This window comes from Mustela erminea, chromosome 17 (assembly GCF_009829155.1).
Source record: "Mustela erminea isolate mMusErm1 chromosome 17, mMusErm1.Pri, whole genome shotgun sequence".
NCBI lineage: Eukaryota > Metazoa > Chordata > Mammalia > Carnivora > Mustelidae > Mustela > Mustela erminea.
This window is the reverse complement of record NC_045630.1, coordinates 36,131,814-36,156,121: the sequence shown is the minus strand read 5'-3', so window position 1 is coordinate 36,156,121 and position 24,308 is coordinate 36,131,814. Positions and strand designations below refer to the sequence as shown.

The following is a 24,308-nucleotide window of genomic DNA, read 5'->3' as shown; positions in this document are numbered from 1 at the left end:
GAAGACATCATCTACTCTACTCCTCACCAGGAGGGCTAACGGTTAGCTCTTTTTCAGGAATCAGAATCCTGCTCAGGGAAAGGCAGTGATCTGCCCAAGCGCACAGAGAAGCCAGTGATGGCGCAAAAACCAGAATCCAACTCCCCAGCTCCCACACTTTCACAGACAGAAATCCTGTTCCTTAATCTTGGCAGAGAAGCACAGCTCACTATGCCAAAGCCAAAAATGTGCATAAACATAACTTCTGTTAGATGCTTTCCCCCGGCAATTTCCAATATCACTTCAAATGTATCTTTATTTTTGATGCATGCTACAAATGGATTCCAACACTTCCATTTTAAATGTTTTCTACTCCTTGGTCTTGCTATTTCCAGTGCTGAATGAGCTATACCCACATACCCACATGCACCAGAGGACTTTCAAAACCACATTCTCAGCACTGAGCTAATAATCGTTGGGTACACCAGCATCACCATCGTCACTTCTACCAATCACCAGTTGCTCAATGTCCTAAACTGAAATTTTCCTCCACTTAGTTTTCTTATACTTTAGTAACAGCTGTACTATAAGCGCTATTTATAGGCTACCTATGCTAAGCAAGCACTTTACAAGTATCATCTCATTTAATCTTTATAACAACTTCTCAAGGTTGGTACTTCTGGTATCTCATTTAACACAAAAGAAAAACCAAAGCCCAGAAAGGTCAAGAAACTTGCCCCAGGTCACATAGCTGGTAAGCAGCAGAGCTTAGCTTCATACCCACCAAGTCTAACTTCAGAGCCTTCCCTCAGCCCTATTTTTTTAAATTAACATACAATGTATTATTTGTTTCGGGGGTACAGGTCTGTGATTCAGCCACCTCCCTATTCTTACGAGGGCATCTGATTCGTTTTTTTCCATGTCTATGATGAAATCAATCCATCAGGAAGACTAGAGAGTTATACAAGCTACATACAAGCAAAAGAAAATTTTAAAGTCATGCGTAATTTAGATACTCCCTAGGAAGAAAATTTGTAAATCCACTGGATGTAATCAAAACACACATGAACCATCTAAGTCACACTTTCCTTAAAAGACTCACTGAAGAAGACAAACTAAACCAATGTATTCAGATATAAGAAGGGAAAGTCAGCAGTCACATAGAAGGGCCAATTCTAAATTGAGAAACAAATGAGCACTCTGGAAGTCACAAAGTAATAGAAGTAAAAAGAGCACATGTACACTGAAATGACAATGGCTTTGGAGAGAATGAAAGAGTAGGATAATATTCTAGCACATTTGGAAAAATTATGAGACTTGCTCCTTTGTTTGATGAAACAAACTTATTTTGCATAATACAAATTGCAGGACTCTCACGAGGAAACCCAAACCCAGACACACTGTGTCCTCTCAGTTTTTGCCAAACCCTATTTAGGAGTCTTACAAAGAGTCTTATTCCTTTACTATGTAATACTAACAAAAAAGACTTCTTTCTCCAAACCCAGAAAGGCTTCACTAACAGAGTGATGATGGTGGCTGGACAGGACAGAACATCTGTCTCATTACAGAATATTTTAAAATACATACACTACTTCCAAACATGCACCAAAATACCATGTATCAGTTATGTCTCACTGCACCATAAACCACCCCAACACATAGTGGCTTAAAACAACAAAGATCCCTTTTCTTCGTGATTCTGTGGGATGGCTATGTGGGCCATTCTCCTGCTCTCACCTGGCATCACTTGCGTCACCAAGTCACCACACAGCTCAGTAGGGGCTGGAAGGGCCAGCATGACCTCCCCCACGCCGAGCATTTGGTGCTAATTCTCAGCCAGGTGCGGCGCTTCTCTTCTACAGAGATCCGGCTGCTCCAGGAGGCCCGACCTTTCCCAGCACAGTGGCTTCGGGGGTTCAAAAGAACAAAGGCAGGAGGGGCGAGGTCTCCTAAGGACCAGGCTCCCAAATTCACAGAACACTGTGTTGGTGCAGAGACCAGTCCAGATTCAAGCGGAAAGAGGGATTCTACCTCATTAGGAGAGCACAGCAATGGCACCTTCAAAGCAGGCAGGGACACAGCCTACCACACCAGTATGTGAGAAGTTCTGGAAAGTTAGTGGGAAAACTGCAGTTCACAAGGGAGCTTTAGTACATGAAATGTCACAAAGATTGATTATTTGTATATAAAATTTAAAAAAATAATTATTTTCCCTAGATCAGAACTGCAAAATCACTAAGGACCCTGCTGTCATCTGATCTAATCTCTAGTCAGTTTGGGAATTCCTTTTACAAAAACCTACTTGACCATTTCCAATAACATCAAGAGGCAGAGAAACTTTTTGTAAGCAGTTCTGGTTATTATCCTATTTTTCCTCAAATCAATTCAAACACTGGTCCCTCTTTTTTTTTTTTTTTAAGATTTTATTTATTTGACAGAGAGATCACAAATAGGCAGAGAGGCAGGCAGAGAGAGAGAGAAAGAGAGAGAGGAGGAAGCAGGCTCCCTGCTGAGCAGGGAGCCTGATGCCGGGCTCCATCCCAGGACCCTGGGATCATGACCGGAGCCTAAGGCAGAGGCTTAACCCACTGAGCCACCTGGGCACCCCGGTCCCTCTATTTTTAAGAACTTTTTGTCAGTAGTCCATTTGTACCTTCTGGAACTAAAGGCATGGAGGCAGGGTAATGGGATTACATGGTGATGGCTGTGGTGTCAGAATTCCAAAGTTCCAATCCCAGCTCCAGCTTCGCTACTTCATATCTATATGCCCTAAGACAAGTTGCATAACCTCCCCATGCCTCAATCTCCTTACGTATAAACAGGGATGGGGCACCTGGGTGGCTCAGTGGGTTAAGTCTCTGCCTTTGGCTCAGGTCATGATCTCAGGGTCCTGGGATTGGGCCCCACATTGGCCTCCCTGCTCAGTGGGGAGCCCGCTTCCCCCTCTCTCTCTGCCTGCCTCTCTGTCTACTTGTGATCTCTGTCAAATAAATAAATAAAATCTTAAAAAAAAAAAAAACCAACAACAACAGCGTTAACAGCAATTGCTGTAAGGATCAAATGAACTTACAAAGTGGTAGAACAGTGCCTTGGGTTCTGTTCTAAAATGTAATTCTTTTTTTTTTTTTAATGTTACTGCTATTATACTAAAAAGGCTTAATTGTTTTCTCCAATAATACTTCTTCAAATATTTAAAGATAATTAATGCCACACACTCCATCCCAAAGCTTCTTCCAGAACAGACATTCATGATTCCTTTAACCATTTCTTCAGTGACTTAGTTCCTAGACCCTTTACCATTAATTAGTTGTCTCTGTATAGTACAGGTGTCTAGACCTGAACCTAAATCTCCAAATGTAGCAGACAGTAGGGACCATGACTTCTATTCTTCCATTAACTATACTTTTAAATAAAGAAATCTAGATCCATTTCTTCATTCAGCAAATATCAGTGAGCTCCTAGTGAGATTCAGGAAGCTTATTTGTGAAGCAAAACACAAAATCCCATCTGGGAAAGCCCTCAAATAGGGTACTCCCAGAAATGTCCATGTGTTCATTCCTGGAGCCTATAATATAGTTCCTTACAAAACAAAGGGATTTTGTATTTGTCATTAAGTTAAAGATGGGGACATTAGCCCTGACCATCCACTTAGGCCCGGTGCAATCGCAAGGGTCCTTCTGGGAGGGTCCGGGACAGAGAAGATGGGATAATGGAAGCAGAGGTTAGCGCAATGTGCTCTGAAGATGAAGGAAGGGCTCACAAGGAAAGACATGGAGGCAGCATCAAAAGACAACAACAAAAGAGTCTGCCCTAGAGCCTCCAAGAAGGAGTGCAGCCCTGCCTACACATTTTGGACTTCTGACCTCCAGAAGTGATAATAAACTTCTGCTTTAAGCCATTCTGTTTGTAGTAATTTGTTACAGGAACAATAGGAAACTAACATGCCACACCTGCCTGGTGGAAGGAAAGTATCTAACCGAAAGGATTTACATTAAAAAAAATCAGAATATTTTTAATTCAACTGTTACAAAACTTAAATTGTAAGAAAATTAAATCTAAAACAAAATTTTGTGTTCAGTTCGCACCTTGGCATTTTTTTGGCTTCTACCTCACACTGATAACAGTCTCAATATCAAACAAAGCTCTAGGTCTTTTTATAGGAACTGCCATTAAGCCAGACCTCTGTTGTCAAAGAGTGCGGGAAAGGAGTCACTTTTTTAAGTCCCTAATTCACAAAAGGTACTAATGTGCTATTATACGGTCTCTCATGAAAATTCTTAACCTACTTTAAGCCTTTTTAATCACCAGGAATCATGCCAACTACATCTTACACTCCCCAGATTAGGGGCATCTGAATGAACCAAATATTTTAATAATATACTACTTTAAGTAAACTTTGCATTAAAATGTACCTAAAATTAATTTAAATTTTTTAAAATTAGTTAAAATTTTAAAAATTAAGATTTTCAAAAAGCAGATTCACTCCAGTCATTCTCAGATTAAAAATCAAATGCCTTGGGGTGCCTGGGTGGCTCAGTGGGTTAAGCCTCTGCTTTTGGCTCAGGTCATGATCTCAGGGCCCTGGGATTGAGCCCTGAGTCAGGCTGTCCGCTCAGTGGGGAGCCTGCTTCCCCCTCTTTCTCTGCCTGCCTCTCGGCCTACTTGTGATCTCTCTGTCTCTCTCTGTCAAATGAATAAATTTTTTAAAAATCTTAAAAAAAAAAAAAAATTAAATGCCTCAAAATTCCCCTAGCCTGATTTCTATCATCTTATTCAGTTGGGCCTGTTTTTGAACCCACTCTGCTGTTTCTACCTTCCTTTTGTTCAGCTTCATGCGAGGCTCATCCACAATCTGTTCTCATTCTCATTACTGAAGAGCAGTCCATTTGTATAAACTATGCAGTTGTCCATTCCACTACTGATGAACATACGGGTTGTTTCCAACTTGAGGCCATTTTGAATAACAGTGTTCCGTACATTCTTTGACATGTCTTTCAGTACCCACATGTCTGCTGTGTTTATTCAAGAATGGAGTAGCTGGGTCATAGGAGATATAGTAAATGATACATCAAACAATTTCCAGGACAGTTGCACTAAGTTTTATACCCAGCAGCAATGAGAGTTCCAGTTTGTCCACAACCCAACCTGGACAGGTATCCCCCACTTTCTGAAAGGTCAGATTATATCACTTTGCTTTTACAAAAGACCTACATTAGTAGCTATTTTTGTTAACCAAAAGAAATACAAAGATTTCCACTTCTACAGAAAAAGGCAAGAGGTGACAATGGCACTCCATGTTTGTTTTGCAGCCAGCACTTACAGAGGGAGCACACACCCCAGCAGCAAGAGTGGCCCCCGGCTCCTTCCCAGGAAACTACTATGCTGAGCGTCTCAGCATCAAGTAACCAGAGCTCTGAACTTTGCCCGTGAACATCTGTGCTTGGCCTTCATTTATTCTATGCATCTACCAGCGAAATGTATCCTAAGGTATCAGAAAAGCTTAAGAGGGATTATTTTGGGGGGTCTGGAATGCTCAAAATTTTTCCATATAAATTAATGGTAACTCCTCCTTGGCTTCACATTTCAGCTTATGAAAGATTTTACAGAACGCTCTGCTTTTGGATAGCGGGGGAAGCCTGCATATACTTAGCCCTCACTCTGGTGAGTATATAATGATAACGCATTCTCATTTTAATTTGCATTTTCTTAATTACCAATGAGGTTAACCATCTTTTCATGTGCTTAAGAATTTGGATATCTTCCTTTGGGAAGTGACTTGCCCATTTTTCTATTGGGCTGTCCATTTTTTTCCCTAATGATTTGCAGAAGTTGTTTCTACATTGTGGGTAGGAGTTCTGTATTGAATATATGTAATTACAAATATCTTCACCATTCTGTAGCTTACTTCCCACTCTCCTTATGGAATCTTTAAATGAACAGAAGTTCTTACCAATCTTGTTCCTTTCTAATTGGTTGCTTTTTGCGTCCTATCCCACAAACTTTTGACTGTCTCTAGGTAATAAAGATAATTTACTTTGCTTTCTTCCAGAAGCTTTATTATTTCAGCTTTCACATTTAGGTATGTGATATATCTTAATTACTACTTGTATATGGGATAAGGTAGATGACCAAGATTCATTTTGTCCAATGGAGATCCAGTTGGCCTAGCATCATTAACTGAAAAGGCCGTAGTTTCTCCAGTGCACCGAGGTGTCACTTTTGTCACAAACCACACATATATGTGATGTAAGTCTGATTATGGATTCACTACTCAGTTCCATGGTCTGTCTAGCATAGTGCCAATACCATACTAGCATATTATGTATTGATCTAGACATCCAAATTTGCTTTTTCTTAGATTATCTAGAATTCCCAAATAAACTTTAGAACTAGCTTATCAACTTCTATTTTTGAAAAGACATCTGCTAGAATTGTGATTGGGATTGTGCTAAATCTATAGACTCATTTGCAGAGCAATGACATACTCTCCATTGTTTAAATCTTTAATTTTTCTCATTAATGTTTTAGCTTGCAAGAAGTTTTTATCATGAATCGGTGTTCAATTTTGTCAATAATTTTTCTCCTTTATGTGTATGTAGTTAAATTACATTTGACTTTCTGATGTCAGCCAAAGTTTCCCTTCCTAGAGTAAGTCCAAATTGGTCATGGTTTAATCTCCTTTTTATAGACTGTTAGATGATTTACCAATACATCATTAAGACTTCTGCATCTTTTATGTGAGACTATAACCTGGAATTTTCTTGTAAATTTCTTCCTCATCACACTTTAATAACAAGATTATGCTGGCCTCATAAAAGCTGCCAGGGAGTGTTTCCTTTTTCAGTTTTTTAACTGTTTGGACTATTTCCCTTATTAAATCATGTGGGTTTGGAAATTTTGCTTTGGAAAGGATTTTAACAACAAATTTAATTTCTTTAATAGATACAAGACTATTTTGCTTTTCTAGTTCTTATGTCTTAGTTAAGGGTTTTTTTTTTTTTTTAAGTATCCATTTCATCTGAACTTTCCAACATATTACCAGAATTATTCACATTTAAAATCTTTTAAATGTTTTGGGGATATATAGTGAGAACACCTTTTTTCTTCTCTGGCACTGGTAATATCATACTCCATTTAGGTTTAAAGGCACTCTCAAAAAAAAAAAAATTCTCCTGTACTATGTGACACATAGCCACTAACACAAGAATATTCTCCAGCAGAATTATCCACAGAAGCAGAGCAGAGTTTATATTGACTATAAACAATTCAACAATTCCCTCTCAATAGCTTTTATCACTAGAAATAACTGAACCTGAGTAAAAGGAGACACTAACTGAAAGAGAAAGAAATGGGTATTTGTAATGCTCTAGGGTGTCCAGCAAATTCTCAGAAGAAAAACAACCACTAATGGGGCGCCTGGGTGGCTCAGTGGGTTAAGCCACTGCCTTTGGCTCAGGTCATGATCTCAGGGTCCTGGGATCGAGTCCTGCATCAGGCTCTCTGCTCGGCAGGGAGCCTGCTTCCCTCTCTCTCTCTCTGCCTGCCTCTCCATCTACTTGTGATTTCTCTCTGTCAAATAAATAAATAAAATCTTTAAAAAAAAAAAAAAAAACAACCACTAAGTAGGCTTTGTAACCTCAGATACCCATCCCACCACCTCCAAGACATCCGTAGATAGAATTCAGGAGGCCACAAACCTATAAATTCACTCATACAGCTTTTATTTTCATGAACTTCTAGAACAACTGCAGGATTTTTATAAATATGACAACAAACCATATTAGAAGGAGTTCTGGCAACTTTGTCACCAATAGAAATCAGATACTTTCGTTACACAGTTCAGTTATTGCAAATATTGGGAAATATCATTTATGTGGGCATCACTACTTCACTACTTTTAAATTAGGAGTTATTTGATACAGCTGAATTTGGTTACTTAGTGCATTAATAAACACAAAAATACTCTTATCACAAATGTGGGGGTTTGTTACACTATTCTGATAACTGTTTCAATGTAATTTGTAACTCTATTTTTTAATGCCTTCTAAAAATTGACCTCCCCAGACTCCAAAGAGGTCCATTCAGGTTTGTGTACACAAACACACACACATGCAAACACACTTAAAAAATCTTACAAGGAATTAAGGATTTCACCCAAGGGAAGGAACTCCAAAGCAAAAATTAAGGAGAATCTTCCCTTGGCCAGGCCCTGAGCTGCAAGCAGGAAACACAGATAAGTAAGGCCTGGGCTGGCTAGTTTTTGATGTTACCTACAGACTTCCTACCAACATCTAGCCTCCCACAATGATGACTGGTCCCTCGGAGACTCAGCCTTGACCCTAAGTTAGTCTATCTAACCTGCTTCCCAAGGAGGGAGCAAAATAAATAAAAAATACAGCACAGGCTTTGATCCAGAAAACGGAGTGTAAAACTCAGCCCTGAAATCTACTAGTCTGTGCCTTGGGCATCTCCTCTCTTCTGCCGTGAAAAGGGACAACACTACCTACCATCCATGGTGATTGTAATTTAGGTACAATGGGTTCACAGCACCTGACAAGCACATCGGCCGTGTTAGTATTAGCTGAATCTTTCAGGTAGAACTAACTGTCCTTGTTCTATACTAATCACAAGTACGGACTGCCGCAGAGAAAAAAGGGATAAGACTTATAGGAAAGATGGAGCATGAAGAATGAAAGCGGCAGAGAGACTGTACTTGGTTCTTCAAATTCCAGTATAAAAACCACCCCCTCAGTGAAGCCTTCGCTTTCGTCTCCTGTACCCAACGCACTTAAGTAAGCCCTTGATAGCGCCTAAGCGCCCAGCTCTGAGAGTGAATGCATGAATGAGGAATACAGCACAGAGACAGACACAGTGAGTCTAATCCCCATAAAATGCAAACCACCAAGGACGCCAATCCCCTAGTAGGACAGCTCTGATCCAAAAGCCATGAACCAAGGAAGCAGCACATTTCTTAACACCAAGGCCCCCCCAATACCTGGACTGCCCGGGACGGGGGGTGGGGGTGGGGCCTTTCCACGTAAAGACCCGTGCCACCTGCAGGCTAGACTTTGAAGACGGCACCTGAGTCTGAAGAGTAGAAACCAAAATAAATTAACTTCGGGGGTCACTTGAGCCGTAGCAGTAGGACCGGCGTACGTCCAACACTGCCTGGGGGACCAGCGGAAACTAGGGACCAACCCCGGGGAGAGGCCGCTGGCGGGGGCGTGCGCGGACTCCGCCCGGCCTGCGGGAGCCCGGCGTGGCCCGGGGCGCACGGCCCACGCCGCCTTTGTCTCCACCGCGGGACGGGGCGCCTCCTCTGCCCCGCCCCCGGGCCCGCACGCAGGAACCGGGGTAGGAAACGGAAAACGCCTAGAGCATTTCTGCTTCTCCAGCGAGCACACCACGCAAGTCAGCACGTAACCTCCCCGGGACCCGCTACGGGCCCCGGCTACCAACCTCCGGGCTGTCCCGGGCAGCGACCGCCGTGTTCACGCGCGCCACGAGTCCCCAACAACCCTCTCGGCACTTCCGAGTCCCGGCGGCGGCGGCAGCCGGCTTCCCGGGAAGCCGCCCTCTTCCCCGGGAGCGGCAGTTGGAGAACCAGCCCCGCGCGCGTGCTCGGAGCGCGCCCCCGCCGCCGCCCCCGCGCGCCCCCGGCTCCAGGCTGCCCGGCTCGGACGCGCGCGGCGCTCCGGGAGAGAAGCAGCCGGACTCTGAGCGCCGGGTGTGTGGTGTTCTGGCCGGCGGGCGGGCGCGCGCCCCACTCCATCCCCCCGGTCTTCCTCTCTCGCCCGCACGGGGGCTGCGGGTTTGTCCGCCGGGCGGCGTCTGCCTCATCCGTTTGCTAGTTGCGGGCCCGGGGCTGCCCCGCATGTTCCGAGCGGAAATCACCTGAAACTCCAGGGGGCTCTAAATCCAGCCCCGTGGTCCCCACGACGCTCAGCAGGCGGGAGGAGGTAGCTCGGTGGGGTGGAAGGAAGGCGGGCTTTGCGGACGGGCTGCTTGACGGCTTGCGGTGTGAACATAGCCCCTGGAAGCCTCCCGGCCCTCCTCAGTCAAGCGGAAATACTTAACTTTCTTAATACTTAATACTTAACTTACTTAATACTTAACTTAATACTTAACTTAAAAACTTAACTCTGCTTGTCTCGAGTTAAGAGTGGAGACCGAATGGGATGAACGTTATCACCCGTAAAGCCATTTACAGAGATGATCACCACCGCAAAATATATACCAGTGATTTAGAATGGGTTGTAAAGAGTAGACGTGACTTCGGCTGAGCGCTGTTAATCAGAGGACAGAGCCTGCCAGAGTTCCACAGACCTACCTGAGCCAGAGCATCACCTGGGTTTAAAACCAGAGGCATCTGAATCTCTCTTCAAGCCAAAGGAATCACACTCCCCAGGGGACGGGTGTCTCAGGTGGTTCTATGCTCAGGTAAATGTGGGTAACTCTGCCTTAGGCAGTAGGAAAACACAGGCTCTAAATTTAATCTAGCCGTCATTGAAATAGTCCAGGAGATTATCTTTCTGACTGCAAATTTCTCCGAGAAACCAGAGCATAAACTCTGAGAACAGGAACTGTCTTCTCTTTCAGCTCTCACCACCCCACCCCCACTCCCACTGCCTAGTACAAGATGGTTTAGGTAAACAGGTGTTAAACTAGCTCCAAGTAGAAGTGCCAGATGTACCAAATAAAAATACAGTCTGCCCAATTGAAATTGAATTTCAGATGAATAACCAATACTTTTGAGATAACAGTATGGCCCATGCAATATTTAGGATATACTTATACTTTAAAAAAGTATTAGTTGCTTGACTGAAATTAAAATTAATTGGGCAACCTGTATTTTATCTGGGAACCCTCAGCCTCACAGACGGAGTGGCAGAATAACAACTCAGCTCAGGTAGTGGCAGACTCGGGGACAGGAATGAGATAACAGTTCCTACATTATTTCTAAATGATACTAGTAGACAATAATGTAGGTTCTCTGTCCTTTACATGTAACCCCTTTCTACACAAACAACACAGCCACCTGAAAACACATACAAAAATAAAGGCAGTTATAGTCATAAGTACATTAGAAACATCAATTAAATTTTAAAAAGTCAAAATGTAAAGAGAAGCAATAGACTAGGAAAAGTACTTGCAGGCACTATAATGCAAAGTTGTTACTTATTATTATATATGGATTAAATAAGAAAACTTGGAAGCCAGCTGCAGGTGAGTAAGACACATAAATAAAGAATCCAATAAAAAAAATTGTTGGGATATACAATTAGGAAACATACTGCAGAAAGCTTAAAGAAGTGCAAAGTGGGAGTGTCTGGTTGGCTCAGTGGGTTAAAGCCTCTGCCTTCAGCTCAGGTCATGAACCCAGGGTCCTGGGATCCAGGCCCGCATCGGGCTCTCTGCTCAGCGGGGAGCCTGCTTCCCTTCCTCTTTCTCTGCCTGCCTCTCTGCCTACTTGTGATCTCTGTCAAATAAATAAATAAAATCTTTAAAAATATTAACAATAAAATAAAATCATGGCTACCATTCATATGTGACATGACAAACTATATCTTTTTTAAACCTGTGTGTGGAAAAATAATTGGAAATGATTGAAAAGGAAATAAAGTTAAATTTGGGTGGTGGGACTAGCTTTATTTTTAGTTTTTCCACATTTTTATTAAATACAAATTAATTTTATAATAGAAAATTAATGTGTTACCCCTTAAAAAAAATAACAACAACTTTTCTTTCCATAAAGTTCATTTTAGGGACTCTAGAATCTCACTTTTGTATAATCATATACTTAATGCTGAGACTTTCTAAATATTAAAATCTCCTTAAAACATTTTCCCTAAATATAAACACCTTAACAAACTTTGCATGTTATCTGTTAACCTAGAAACTATCCTTAGCAAATTCTTAGTCCAATGTTGAATTCATCAACTTAGTCAGTCACATAAGTATATAGTAATTAAAGTGACTTAAATATTTCTTAAAATTCAGCAAATCATATGAGGCCTTGGATTTTTCTCCCATCAGATTACATTCTGGAAGAGGACAAACGTAATAGCATAGACCTTTTTTTGTAGTAGTAAAATACACATACAATGTTTACCATCTTAACCATTTTTTTTTTAAAGATTTATTTTGTTTTAGAGAGAGAGCACGCGAGCTTACACATGTATGTGGGGTCTCGGGGGAGGAACATAAAAGGTGAGTGAGAGAGAGCATCTCAGCAGACTCCCTACTGAGCTCGGAGCCTGATCTCAAGACCCTGAGATCACAATCAGAGCCAAAACCAAGAGTCAAATGTTAAAACCACTAAGCCACCCAGGCGCCCCCCAGTCTTAACCATTTGTAAGGGTACAGTTCAGTGGTGTTAAGTTCATTCACAGTGTCATGAAACTCCAGACTCTTCATCTTGCAAGACTGAAACTCTGTACCCATTAAATAATAACTCTCTACTACCCTCAGCTCCTGGCAGCCACCATTCTACTTTCTGTCTCTATGAATTTGATTCTCTAGGTACCTCATATACATGGAATCATACAGCGTTTGTCCTTTTGTGAATGGCTTAGTTCACTTTGCACAATGCCCTCAAGGCTTAGCCTTATTATAGCCTGTGTCAGAATTTCCTTCCTTTTTAGCTTGAATGATATTCCACTGTACATATAGATCACGTTTTTATCCGTTCATCTGTAGATGGACACTTGGGTTCTTTCTACCTTGTGGCTATCATAAATAAAGCTTCTATGAACATGGGTATACAAATAACTCTTTTTGGTGACTGTGCTTCCAATTCTTTTAGCTATCTACCCAGAAGCAGAATTGCTGGATCATATAGTAATTCTATTTTTAATTTTTTGATGAACCATCATACTGTTTTCCATAGCAAGGGCACCATTTTACATTCCCACCAACACTGCACAAGGGTTCCAATTTCCCCACATCTTCACCAATGCTGTTATTTTGGGTTTTGTGTGTGTTTTTTGACAGCAATCCTCCTAATAGGTGTGAGATAATATCTCACAGTGGTTTTGATTTGCATTTCTCTAATAATTATTGATATTATCTTTTCTGTGCTTATTGACCAGTTACCTATATTCTGTGGAAAAATGTCTATCCAAGTCTCTTGCTTATTTTTAAATCAAATTGTTTGTCTTTTTGTTGTTGAGCTATAGTTCTTCATATATTCAAGATATTAACCCCTTATCAGATAAATGACTTACAAATATTTTCTCCTTTTTCACGGGTTGCCCCTTTACTCTGTTGATTGTATTCTTTGATGCAAAGAAGTTTTTCATTTTGATGAAGTCCAAGTTATCTTTTTCCTTTGTTTTCCTGTGGCTTTGGTGTCATATCCAAGAAATCATTGCCAAATCTAGTGTGATAAAGTTTTCTCTTATGATTGCTCCTAAGATTTTTATAGTTTTAGTCCTTAAGTTTAGTTTTAAGATCAATTTTGAGTTAATCTTTGTATATGACATAAGGTAAGGGCCCAAATTTATTCCTTTTCTCAACACCATTTGTTGAAAAGCCTACACATCTTTCAAAGCCAAGGTTTAGAGTGGGGTATTGTTTGAGTTGAAACACCAGGAGAAAAGTTGGGGTTATTTAGAAGAATGGAGAAAAGAGGGGAGGATTCTCCCCATCCTTCAGTGCTTTACACAGGCAGAAATGTCTTTCAAAGATCTGTACCTGTCTTAGAAAAGAAGTGTCAGGGTTCTGGGGTGTCCTGACTTGAACCTGGAGCAGTTAGCCCTGGGACAAGAAAGTCAGAGCTGCCTTCCCTTGGAAGCCTTCTCTGAAGCCAGAGAGTATCCTCCAGGAGTTAAGAAGCAAACCGTGGCTAAAGTACATTGACCAAAATTACTGATAATTGAGGTTTAAAAAAGAAAACTAATTTGTGCCTTGGTATTGTATTTCTTTAAGAACAAATATATCAAAAGTAGTATGTAAAGGTGGGTAAGTAATGGTCAGTCACTCTTTATGACATTATTGTAACCCCAAATTATTAATCAGGTACCTGCACTGGGCATGTTTTCTCTCTGGTCCTTTAAGTTCAAGGGGCCCGAGCATCTCAACAGGGCTTTCTGTCTAGACAGACGGCCCTGAGCACCTGGCAGCCACAATCCCCACTGCAGAGCTGGTGCTTAGGAAGGATTAACCAGACCAACTCTTCTTTATACATTCAATGATGACTTAGCTATAGCAATAATAACCATTGAACAGAGACACAAATAGCTGTTAAGACTTAATTGACGAAGTCTTCAAGATAAAGGACAGAATTTCTAATCACGAAGTTTCAGGCACAGGCAATTACATAGAGCTCTTCAGAAGCATTAAGGGCCTTCCTAACCCTTACCATTGGACACAGGCTCTCATCTGTTCCACCTACATGAATGTTGGCACTGGTTCACGGTGATCCTCAGTAGTCAACACTGAACTTGCATTTATATGTCCAACATCTACTTGATCCCTAGCACAAAACCAAATATTAGGAGAGATTTTTTTTTAATGGAAAAAAAAAAAAAAAAGACTTGTCTTGCAGGAATTTGCAGCCTAGCTGAGGATTTACCAAGTACATACAAAACAACTAGCAAATAATAAGCACTTTTGAAAGCATATAGTTCAAACTACCCGTATATACTCAAGAATGCAGTCATATCAGTAGGCTAAACAAGGCAGACACAGTTCAACATCACCTTCTCCAAGAAGACTTCCCTGATCACCTTGGGAAAATTAACCCCTGCCCAGACACTTTCCATTCCATTGCATTATTCTTTTTATATTTTTCTATAACACTACAACTCTCTGAACATCTCTTGGTTTTTTTTAAACATATTTATTATCTAAGTCAGCATTATTCAGACTACTTGCAACACATAATTTATTGTAAACTAAAGCTAATGGGTTATACCAACTTAATTTTTTTAAACAAAATGTAACAGAGTAGAGCAGAATAGAGAATAGAATATGATAGAACAGAACAGAAAATAGGAGAGGGGGTGCCTGTTTAGCTCAAGTCAGTTAACCGTCTGCCTTCAGCTCAGGTCATGATCCCAGGATCCTGGAATCAAGCCCCATGTCAGGTTCCCTGCTCAGTGGGAGCTCCCGGCTCCCTCTCCTGCTGCCCCTCCCCGCACTTGGGCACTCCCTCTCTCCCCTCTCAAATAAATAAATCTTTTATTTAAATTAAAAAAAAAAAAGAAGGGGCACCTGGGTGGCTCAGTGGTCAGGGCCTCTGCCTTCGGGTCAGGTCATGGTCCCGGGGTCCTGGGATCAAGGTCTGCATCGGGCTCTCTGCTCGGTGGGGAGCCTGCATCCCCCCTCCCCCCGCCTCTCTGCGTACTTGTGATCTCTGTCAAGTAAATAAATAAAATCTTTAAAAGAAAAATTTTTAAAGAAAATAGGAAAACATATCACTGGATTTTTATTAAGAATTGTGAACTTTGAGGCACCTGGGTGGCTCAGTCTAGCTAAGCAAAGCTAAGCCTTTGGCTCAAGTCATGGTCCCAGGATTCTGGGACGATGCCCCACATCAGGCTCCCTGCTCTACAAGAAGCCTGCTTCTCCCTGTCCCACTCCCCCTGCTTGTGTTCCCGCTCTCGCTGTGTCTGTCTCTGTCAAATAAATAAATAAAACTCTAGGGAAAAAAAAAAAGTAAAACTCATTTAAAAAAAAAAGAATTGTGAACTTTGTCAGAAAAACTGCATCCAATTAGGGAGGAAAACTGAGAAAGATAATGGAAGGCTATGACAAATATTAGCTGACTAATACGATAAAATTCTATCTTCTAACTAACTCTCATTTAATTTTCTGGTATATGATGTGAAGTTGACTATTACCGTTACAGGACAATTAACAGAGTTTCTATTTTACATTAATATCAATCACTTCATTATAAAGATTTTCTTCTGAAAAGATATTAACAAGTAAGATACGTTTCAGGTTTGTATCAAATGTACATTTCATGAAATTAGCATGAATTCTCCTTTCAGGGGACTTCTTACTGTTAGAAAAGGATGATGGAGTGAATATTAGAGGGATATCTAAGTTCAACCTCCAGATATGTAGAACTATAAATAGCAACAATGGTTGCTATTGGTCCAGCTTCACTGGAGGAGCATGCTAAAAAGAAGATGCAAGACTTTATAAAGAAGAATATTTGAAATGTTTTTTTTTCAAGGGCATCTGCATGGTGTCAATTAGGGGTCTGACCCTTGATCTCAGATCAGGTCTTGATCTCAGTGTTTTCAGTTTTAAGAAGGACCCTCACCTTGGGCTCCACACTGGACATAGAGCCTACTTTAAAAAATAATGATAATAAAAAATAAAATGTTTTCATTGTGTAAAATCTAACAAAAGTGACAAATACCAATATTTGTCATTTTTGTCATTTATTTTGTAATGACACCTTTAAAATCAGTCAGACACTGAGAAACACAGCACAATGGACTAGTCAACAAGCCCCTCAAACATTTTGGACAAAAAATTACTGGCACAATTTCTCAGTAGCTCTACAGACTGATAATGAGATTTAGTTGCATACTACTCAGCAAAAGAGTAGCTCATCCAGATGTTGAAAAATTACTCATCTAAAATGACTAGATTCGATATCTATGATTTTTAAAGATTTTTATTTATTTATTTGACAGACAGAGATCACAAGTAGGCAGAGAGGCAGGCAGAGAAAGAGAAGGAAGCAGGCTCCCTGCTGAGCAGAGAGCCTGATGCAGGCCTTGATCCCATGACCCTGGGATCATGACCTGAGCCGAAGGCAGAGGCTTTAACCCACTGAGCCACCCAGGCACCCATGATATCTATGATTTTTAATGCTAAACTAACAAGTAAAATATACAACTCTTTGGTAGAATACTATTTCTAGTTAAATCTGTGCTACTGCAGAAACTTCTAACGCCGTGCTTCCCATGTGGTTAAAATCCAGTATAGAACTTGTGATCCATCCCAGAAAGAGTATGGATGGATTCTATGAGTTATTCAATTTTTCTAGTTTTTGCAAGATGACAAGGGGCGTGTGTGTGTGTGTGTGTGTGTGTGTGTTTAAATTTAACCTCACACACACTGGATCAGCTATATTTACAAAACTGGAAAAATGCCTCATAGATATCAAGGAATGACGAGTGACAGAGCCAGCAGATATGGCTAGAAAGCATAACAAAGCTATTAAAATACTGTTAGAAGCTACTAAAAACACTTGTGCTTAGAAATCAGCATCAATAGGAATTCAACTTAGCATCTCTAGAAATAATTCTGCTGAATTTCATGGAAGTGTTAGAAAAAAAACATGGTGAAATTTGTTAAATTCATTAAAGAAAACTCATTGAACAGAATATCGATGTGTTTTGGTGCAAACCAGACAGTCATGCTGAAGCATACTGAATCCCATTGATTGTCCTAAGGGTACCTAAAAGGAAATATTAAGCAGAGTGAATAAACTCAGAAATGACAGTAACATTTTTCTCGTTGAAAAGCAATCTCATTTGGCAAACAATCTCATTTTCGAAGATGATGTCTGGGATTTTAAATTGGTATATTTGACTGATGATACTGATATTTTTAATGAACTTATATTTATAACTACAGAGAGAAAACAATGTAATTCAGCAAGTCAAACATCCAGGATTCCAAAAGACATTTTGTTACAGCAAGAAAGACTTAAAAGTTATCACCCTAGCTCCTATTTGTTCCCAGTAGTGTTGCGACACATTGAAGAAGACATTACTAGTAAGGACAGGGACTGAAATAAAGTTAAGGATATTGTTATATTTGGCTCCTCAGTTGTAAATTTGCAATGGTTATTTTCCAGAAGAGAAATTATAAAATTATGAAAAATTTTTCCAATGAAAGAATCATTTTCTTTTTGAAACACTGAATCAATAATTCACCCAAACTTGGAGCCCTAAAAAGACAAATGAATTATTGCTGTTGAGTTCTTCATTTGCACTAAAGGATAATCACAAGACATTAAATGCATCGTTATTTTAGAGTAAGATTAAAGAAGTATTTCCATTGTTAGGTAACAAGAATGCATTGCTATTATTACAACTGGCAATAAACTATTTGTAAGATCAAGGATTTTCAACCTTTAAAAATGACTAAAATGACAGAAAGAGGCTCATGAGTTTATGCACAAAGTATTTGTCCTTGTGTGTTCTGGACGCCATTGCATTAAATAAAATCTTGCCTAACTCTTGATTTGCATTACTTATTTGGGAATTTTTTTCTATGTTGCATTCAAGTATTGATAACAATAATTTATGTTTTTAGCTTTTTATATGTAAGAAGAGTAAGTGCTGTTCTACAATACTTATGATTCTGTTGTGTAGGGAAGGGCAGGGGGAGAAAGCACGTACTTCATTGCTATGCAAAAAAGCACTTCTTACTGGGAGGTGTGATTTTTAAAAGAAGGTTGAAAAGTGCCCATCAGAGTCGACCCTCCCCTGAAGCCAGCCCCCTCTGGAATATAAACTCCAGAAAGGCAGAGTTTTTGTTTTGGGCACAGGGTTTCAAAGGGGGAGAGGCAGAGAGAGAGGGAAAATCTTAATTAGGCTCCACGCCCAGTGAGGAGCCCAATGAAGGGCTTGATCTCACAACCCTGAGATCATGACCTGAGCCAAAATCAAGAGTTGGATGCTTAACCAACTCAGCCACCCAGGCGCCCAGAAGGGCAAGAGTTTGATCTGTCTTATTCACTACTACTAGTATGTGAATAGTGCCTACAGGGGAGCCTGGGTGGCTCAGTTGGTTAAATATCTGACTCTTGGTTTTGGCTCAGGTCATGATTTCATGGTCCCGAGATGGAGCCCCATACTGAACTCCTCACTCAGTGGGGGTCTGCTTCCCTCCCCTTGTTCTCTCGCTCTCTCTAAAATAAATACATACATCTTTAAAAAAAGAAAAAGAATAGTGCCCATGTATTCAATAAATATTCAACAAATGTATTTGCTGAACACACTAACCAAATTAGGAATAATATTAATTTGCAATTGTCTTTTGTTTGCATTACACTTTTTCTTCCTTTTATAGATGTGTGTTTTAGAAAAAATAAAGAGAGGGACCCCTGGGTAGCTCAGTGGGTTAAAGCCTCTGCCTTCGGCTCAGGTCATGATCCCAGAGTCCTGGGATCGAGCCCGGCATCGGGCTCCCTGCTCAGCGGGGAGCCTGCTTCCCCCCCCTTCTCTCTGCCTGCCTCTCTGCCTACTTGTGATCTCTCTCTGTCAAATAAATAAATAAAATCTTAAAAAAAAAACGAGAAAGAAAAAATAAAGAGAAATTACTATAGTCATTTCTATAAAGCACCTGCAGGCTGCTAAGAACTAGGAAGGACTCCCAGTCCCTTTTAGTTTGGGAAAATGTTGTGGATAACCTTGAGTTTTAGGGTTTAGGGGGCCCTGGATGGGGAGTGACTAAGCAGCAGAAGGGATCATGTGCAAGTCAAAAGCACATAAGACCATTACTTTTCAAAAGGAGTAGAAAGCAGCCATGCTTTTGACCAGGTGGTTGAGCCCTTTTGGAGCTGAAAGATACAATCTAGTCCTCCTCCCTCATTTTATAGAGGAGTAAACACAAAGAAAGAAATCAACATGAGTAAGAGTTTTCAAGTGTGCAGGGAGGGAACAGAGTCAAATTCAGATTCATTTTTGTTTCCTTTTTATAAAATGGGGATAATAATGGTACCAGATCATAGATAAGCTATAATGATTAACTGAAATAATTAATGTGAAATACTAAGCATAGTGCCTGACCCATAATATGCACTGAATCATTATTAGTTATTATTATTAATATTACCAATAGAACACAGAATGTTTGGAAATATTCAGTGAGGTTTTATTTCCTAGTGCTTCTTTATACTCATTATTTCCTCTACCACTCTGTCATATTCTGTACACATTGTTCTCAGACTGAGTAGATAAAGCTGAGAGTAAAAAGTCTGTTGAATGTCTGAATGGATTTATTTTAAACTCATAGTAGAGACAACATCTTGAAAGACAGGACTTTCTTTTATTCTGAAAGCTGTGCATTTTGAGAAAGAGCAAAAATGTGTGTGGAACAGTTTCCTGATTTTTGGTTTGGGGCCCAACACCCACCCCATGAGCCAAATCCCCCAGGGGAAGTGAACAATAGAAACCCACTATGAGGATGGTGTTTTTCAAATTGCGGGTTGAGACTTACTCTTGGATCATAAGATTGATTTATTGACCGGGTTAAAACTGGCATTAAAAGAGATGAAAGGGAATGGAATAGAAAATACCAAAGTACACTGCAAGGATTCATGCTAAGTTGTGTTTCATGAAGCCATTGTTTCACTTGTGCTGTATGCAAGTCCTTTGCCATGATGTGAACTCTGTTTTCTATTGTAGTCACAGTCATTGAAATTTGCACATCACCAGGGATGTCATAGCAGAGGGCACACATGTCTCTCCTCTCAGAATGTCCCAGGGAAGACAATGGCTCCCAGAGAATTACCACATCCAGAAGGGTGTTGGAAGAGCAGAGCAGCCACGGTCTAGGGTGGCTGTGCAGAGCCATAGGTACCTTGGCAAAATGGGAAAAGGCCAGAAACTTACTGTGGCCACCAAGAAGGATGGATAAGAGGCCCTGAGCCTTCGTGGTTTGGCAGAAAGTGTTAGCCAAAGCAAACTGAAAGAAATGGAGTCTGGATCATGAGAATAAAGGCAAGGGGGTGTAATGGTGGACACTTGGCACATCAGGACAATGGGACGTGGAGGAAGAGTAACCCCTCAACGGAAGCTGGTGTGGACAGAGAGTCAAGATGGGCTGGACACCTCCTTCCTCCCCAAACCAGAGTGATGCATAAGTTCCACCCTCCAGACACATGTCCTCTGCAGCTGCAGAGACTGAAAGAAATAAGGGGATCAAGAGAAGGAAATTCCTGAATAGCTACCCAAAAGAGACCATGTTCTAAAACAGAATTGGAAAACAGTATAGAAACTCCTCAGGAAGTTAAAAATAGAACTACACTTCTACCCAGCAATTGTACTACTACGTATTTACCCAAAGAATACAGAACTTCTGGGGCGCCTGGGTGGCTCAGTGGGTTAAGCCGTTGCCTTCGGTTCAGGTCATGATCCCGGGGTCCTGGGATCGAGCCCTGCATCAGGCTCTCGGCTCGGCAGGGAGCCTGCTTCCTCCTCTCTCTCTGCATGCCTCTCTGCCTGCTTGTCATCTCTCTCTGTCAAATAAATAAATAAAAAATCTTTTAAAAAAAAAAAAGAATACAGACTAATTCAAAATTAATTAATTATTTGAATTAATACTAATTCAAAAGGATACATGTACGTCCATGTTTATAGCAGCATTATTTACCGTAGCCAAATTATGGAAACAGCCCAAATGTCCATCGACTGATGAATGAATAAAGATTTGGTATATATAAATAAATATGTGTGTGTGTGTGTGTGTGTGTGTGTGTGTGTGTGTATAATGGAATATTACTTAGCCATAAAAAAGAATGATATCTTGCCATTTGTAACAACATAGATTGAACAAGAGAGTACTATGCTAAGCAAAATAAGTCCATCAGAGTAAAACAAATACCATCTGATTTCACTCATATGTGGAACTTAAGAAACAAAACAAATAATCATAGGGAAAAAAGAGTGAGGCAAACCAAGAAACAGGCTCTTATTTATTTTAAAGATTTCATTTATTCATTTGACAGAGAGAGAAAAAATAAGCAGGGGAACAGGCAGAGGGAGAAGCAGGGCTCACTTCCAGAACCCAAGGATCATGACCTGAGCCAAGCAGACACTTAACTGACTGAGCCACCCAGGTGCACTACGAAATGGACTTGTACAGTGCTTGGGTGGCTCAGTCATTAGGTGTCTGCCTTTGGTTCAGGTCATGATCCCAGGGTCCTGGGATGGAGCCATGCATTGGGCTCACTGCTCAGTAGGAAGTCTCCTTCTCCCTCTCCCACTCCCCCTGCCTGTGTTCCTCTCTCGCTGTGTCTCTATCAAATAAATAAATAAAAATCTTTAAAAACAAAACAACAAAAAGAAATGGACTCTTAACCATAGAGAACAGATTCATAGCTACCAGAAGGAAGGTGGGCGGAGGGCGTGGTGAAAGAGGTGTTGGGGATTAATGAGGGCAGTTCTTGTGGCGAGCAGCGGGTGTTATAGTTAAGTGTTGAGTCACTAAATGGTACAGCTGAAAGTAATATCACACTGTGTTCACGAACTGGAATTTAAGTAAAAACTTAAAAAATATTTTTAAAAATCACCTATTTTTATTATGTGATGTTATTCTTACCATAATATAAAGGACTAAGCAATATACAACTACGTAGAAAACAAAACCTGCCCAGAGAACCAGAAAACAAAGCTTATTTTTGAATTATTAACCCCCACAGCTAGTGTTGTATATGGATCAAAAAACAAAACAAAACAAAACCAAAACCAGAAGTGGCTGAGATTGGAATGTCTGCACGGCTCAGCCCGTTAAGCGCCGGCCTTGGGTTCAAGTCACGATCCCAGGCCTCCGCCGGAGTCCCGCACCTGGCAACGGGAGTGGGTGCGGACGAGCACGGACCGCGGGCTTGAGGACAAGCTGGACAAGTTCTGTTTAAGGGGAGAAACCTAAGGCTTTTTTATTTTTTAACTTTATTTATTTGACATTTATTTATTTGAGAGATCACAAGCAGGCAGAGAGGCAGGCAGCGAGAGAGGAGGAAGCCGGCTCCCTGCTGAGCAGAGAGCCCGATGCGGGACTCGATCCCAAGACCCTGAGATCATGACCTGAGCCGAAAGCAGAGGCTTAACCCACTGAGCCACCCGGGCGCCCGGAAACCTAAGGCTTTATACGCAGAATTTGCAGGCACGGGAGAAAAGCTTACACAGAGCTGTTCTGGGTAAAGGTAGGAACCAGGGCTAAAGATCATTTCCAATGTGGTGCACGTTGGACACATATTTTTCTTTCTTTTCTTTTCTTTTTTTTTGTAGGTGAACACATAAAATTAGCGAAGGAAAGGCGATGTCACGCAACAGCATTGCCATTTCAGCCCCCGCAAGCCGGTGTATAAAACTGGAGGGAGGGGGCGCCTGGGTGGCTCAGTGGTTAAGCCGCTGCCTTCGGCTCAGGTCATGATCTCAGGGTCCTGGGATCGAGTCCCGCATCAGGCTGTCTGCTCAGCAGGGAGCCTGCTTCCCTCTCTCTCTCTGCCTGCCTCTCCATCCACTTGTGATTTCTCTCTGTCAAATAAATAAATAAATAAAATCTTTAAAAAAAAATAAATAAAAATAAAACTGGAGGGAGGTGTTGGTAATGGTGTCCGGTCAGGGCGGATCCTTTACTCCTGTCTCCCAGGGCCCCCTCCTCCCTGGGGTCCAGGACCCAGAGATCTCTGAGCACCGGGGACCTGCGGGGAGGTTCCAGGGAGCCTCGCCCCGCGAGCCTCGTGGGACGCTGCGGTCCCAGCCCCTCCTCCCGCACACCGCGCTGCCCCGGGGCGGCCGGCTTCCGCGGGCCGCCTTCTCCCGTCAGCCTTCCGCCGCTCCTCTTCTGTGTCCTCCACCAGGAGTTTCTCCACCCAGGGGACAATTCTGCCCAGGACTCCAGTGGAGGGTTCAAAACGGAGGCGAGGGGCCTCTGGTAAACAAGGCTCTCAAAGGCTGGCTTCCCTCGGGAGACAAGGGCAGCGCGTCTGGCCCTGGCGCTCGTCCACTCTCCCCACCCCCCACCCTCTGGTCCAAGGCGGCTCTGAGGAGGCGGCCATGACATCACTTCCTTCGTCCGCAGCCGGGCCGCCCGGCCTCACGCCGGCAGCCTTCGGCCACCCGGCCCAGCGGAAGTGGGGCCGCGACAGGGCCGGGCCCGCCCTCGCGCTCACCCTCGGTTCTCGCCCGGCTCACCTTCCACCGCGGGTCGCAGGCTTTTTGAGGAAGGGGCGGTCTTCCGAGCGGCGGCGGCTTGCAGTTTCCCTCAGCTCTTCCAGAAGCTACGAGGGACTGCAGTGACGAAGAGAGTCCACTAGGTGGCCTCACAAGACCTTGTTTGTTTAGTGCAGGTGCCCGGCTGGTGGCGGGAGACCAGACCCTCCCCCGCCAGCCACTCTGGTGGGGCAGATGTGTGGTGTGCGGCGTGTGGGGTGTTGTGTGTGTTTAAAGGGTGCTCAGTGCGCAGAACAGAGAGGCAAAGACAGAAGTGTAAGAAAAACCAATATACCAATATCTAAATTAACAAGACAGTGACGTCCTGAGTTATTCATGGGGACTCATACAAGGAACTCAGAGTTAATAAGGAGCAGAACTCCCTTAATACCTTCAGTCATTTTTAGATCATCG

The 24,308-nt window shown here is 41.9% G+C and overlaps 1 protein-coding gene across 3 annotated transcripts in view; it reads right to left on the bottom strand.

The window, feature by feature from the left end:
* Window positions 1-23,951, bottom strand: part of HHAT (hedgehog acyltransferase) — a 339,382-nt gene extending 315,431 nt beyond the window's left edge. Inside the window, exon 1 of one of the 3 annotated variants that reach the window (XM_032317189.1) lies at window positions 23,877-23,951. Coding sequence is in view for 1 of the 3 variants with exons in the window: in XM_032317187.1 (XP_032173078.1) it covers window positions 9,874-10,007 (134 nt within the window). In the remaining 2 variants the exon portion in view is untranslated. Of the gene's footprint in view, window positions 1-9,438; window positions 9,631-9,873; window positions 10,040-23,876 lie in introns of those variants that run through there. The other 2 variants (XM_032317187.1, XM_032317188.1) reach the window with 2 other exon arrangements.
* Between the last annotated feature and the right edge of the window lie 357 nt (window positions 23,952-24,308).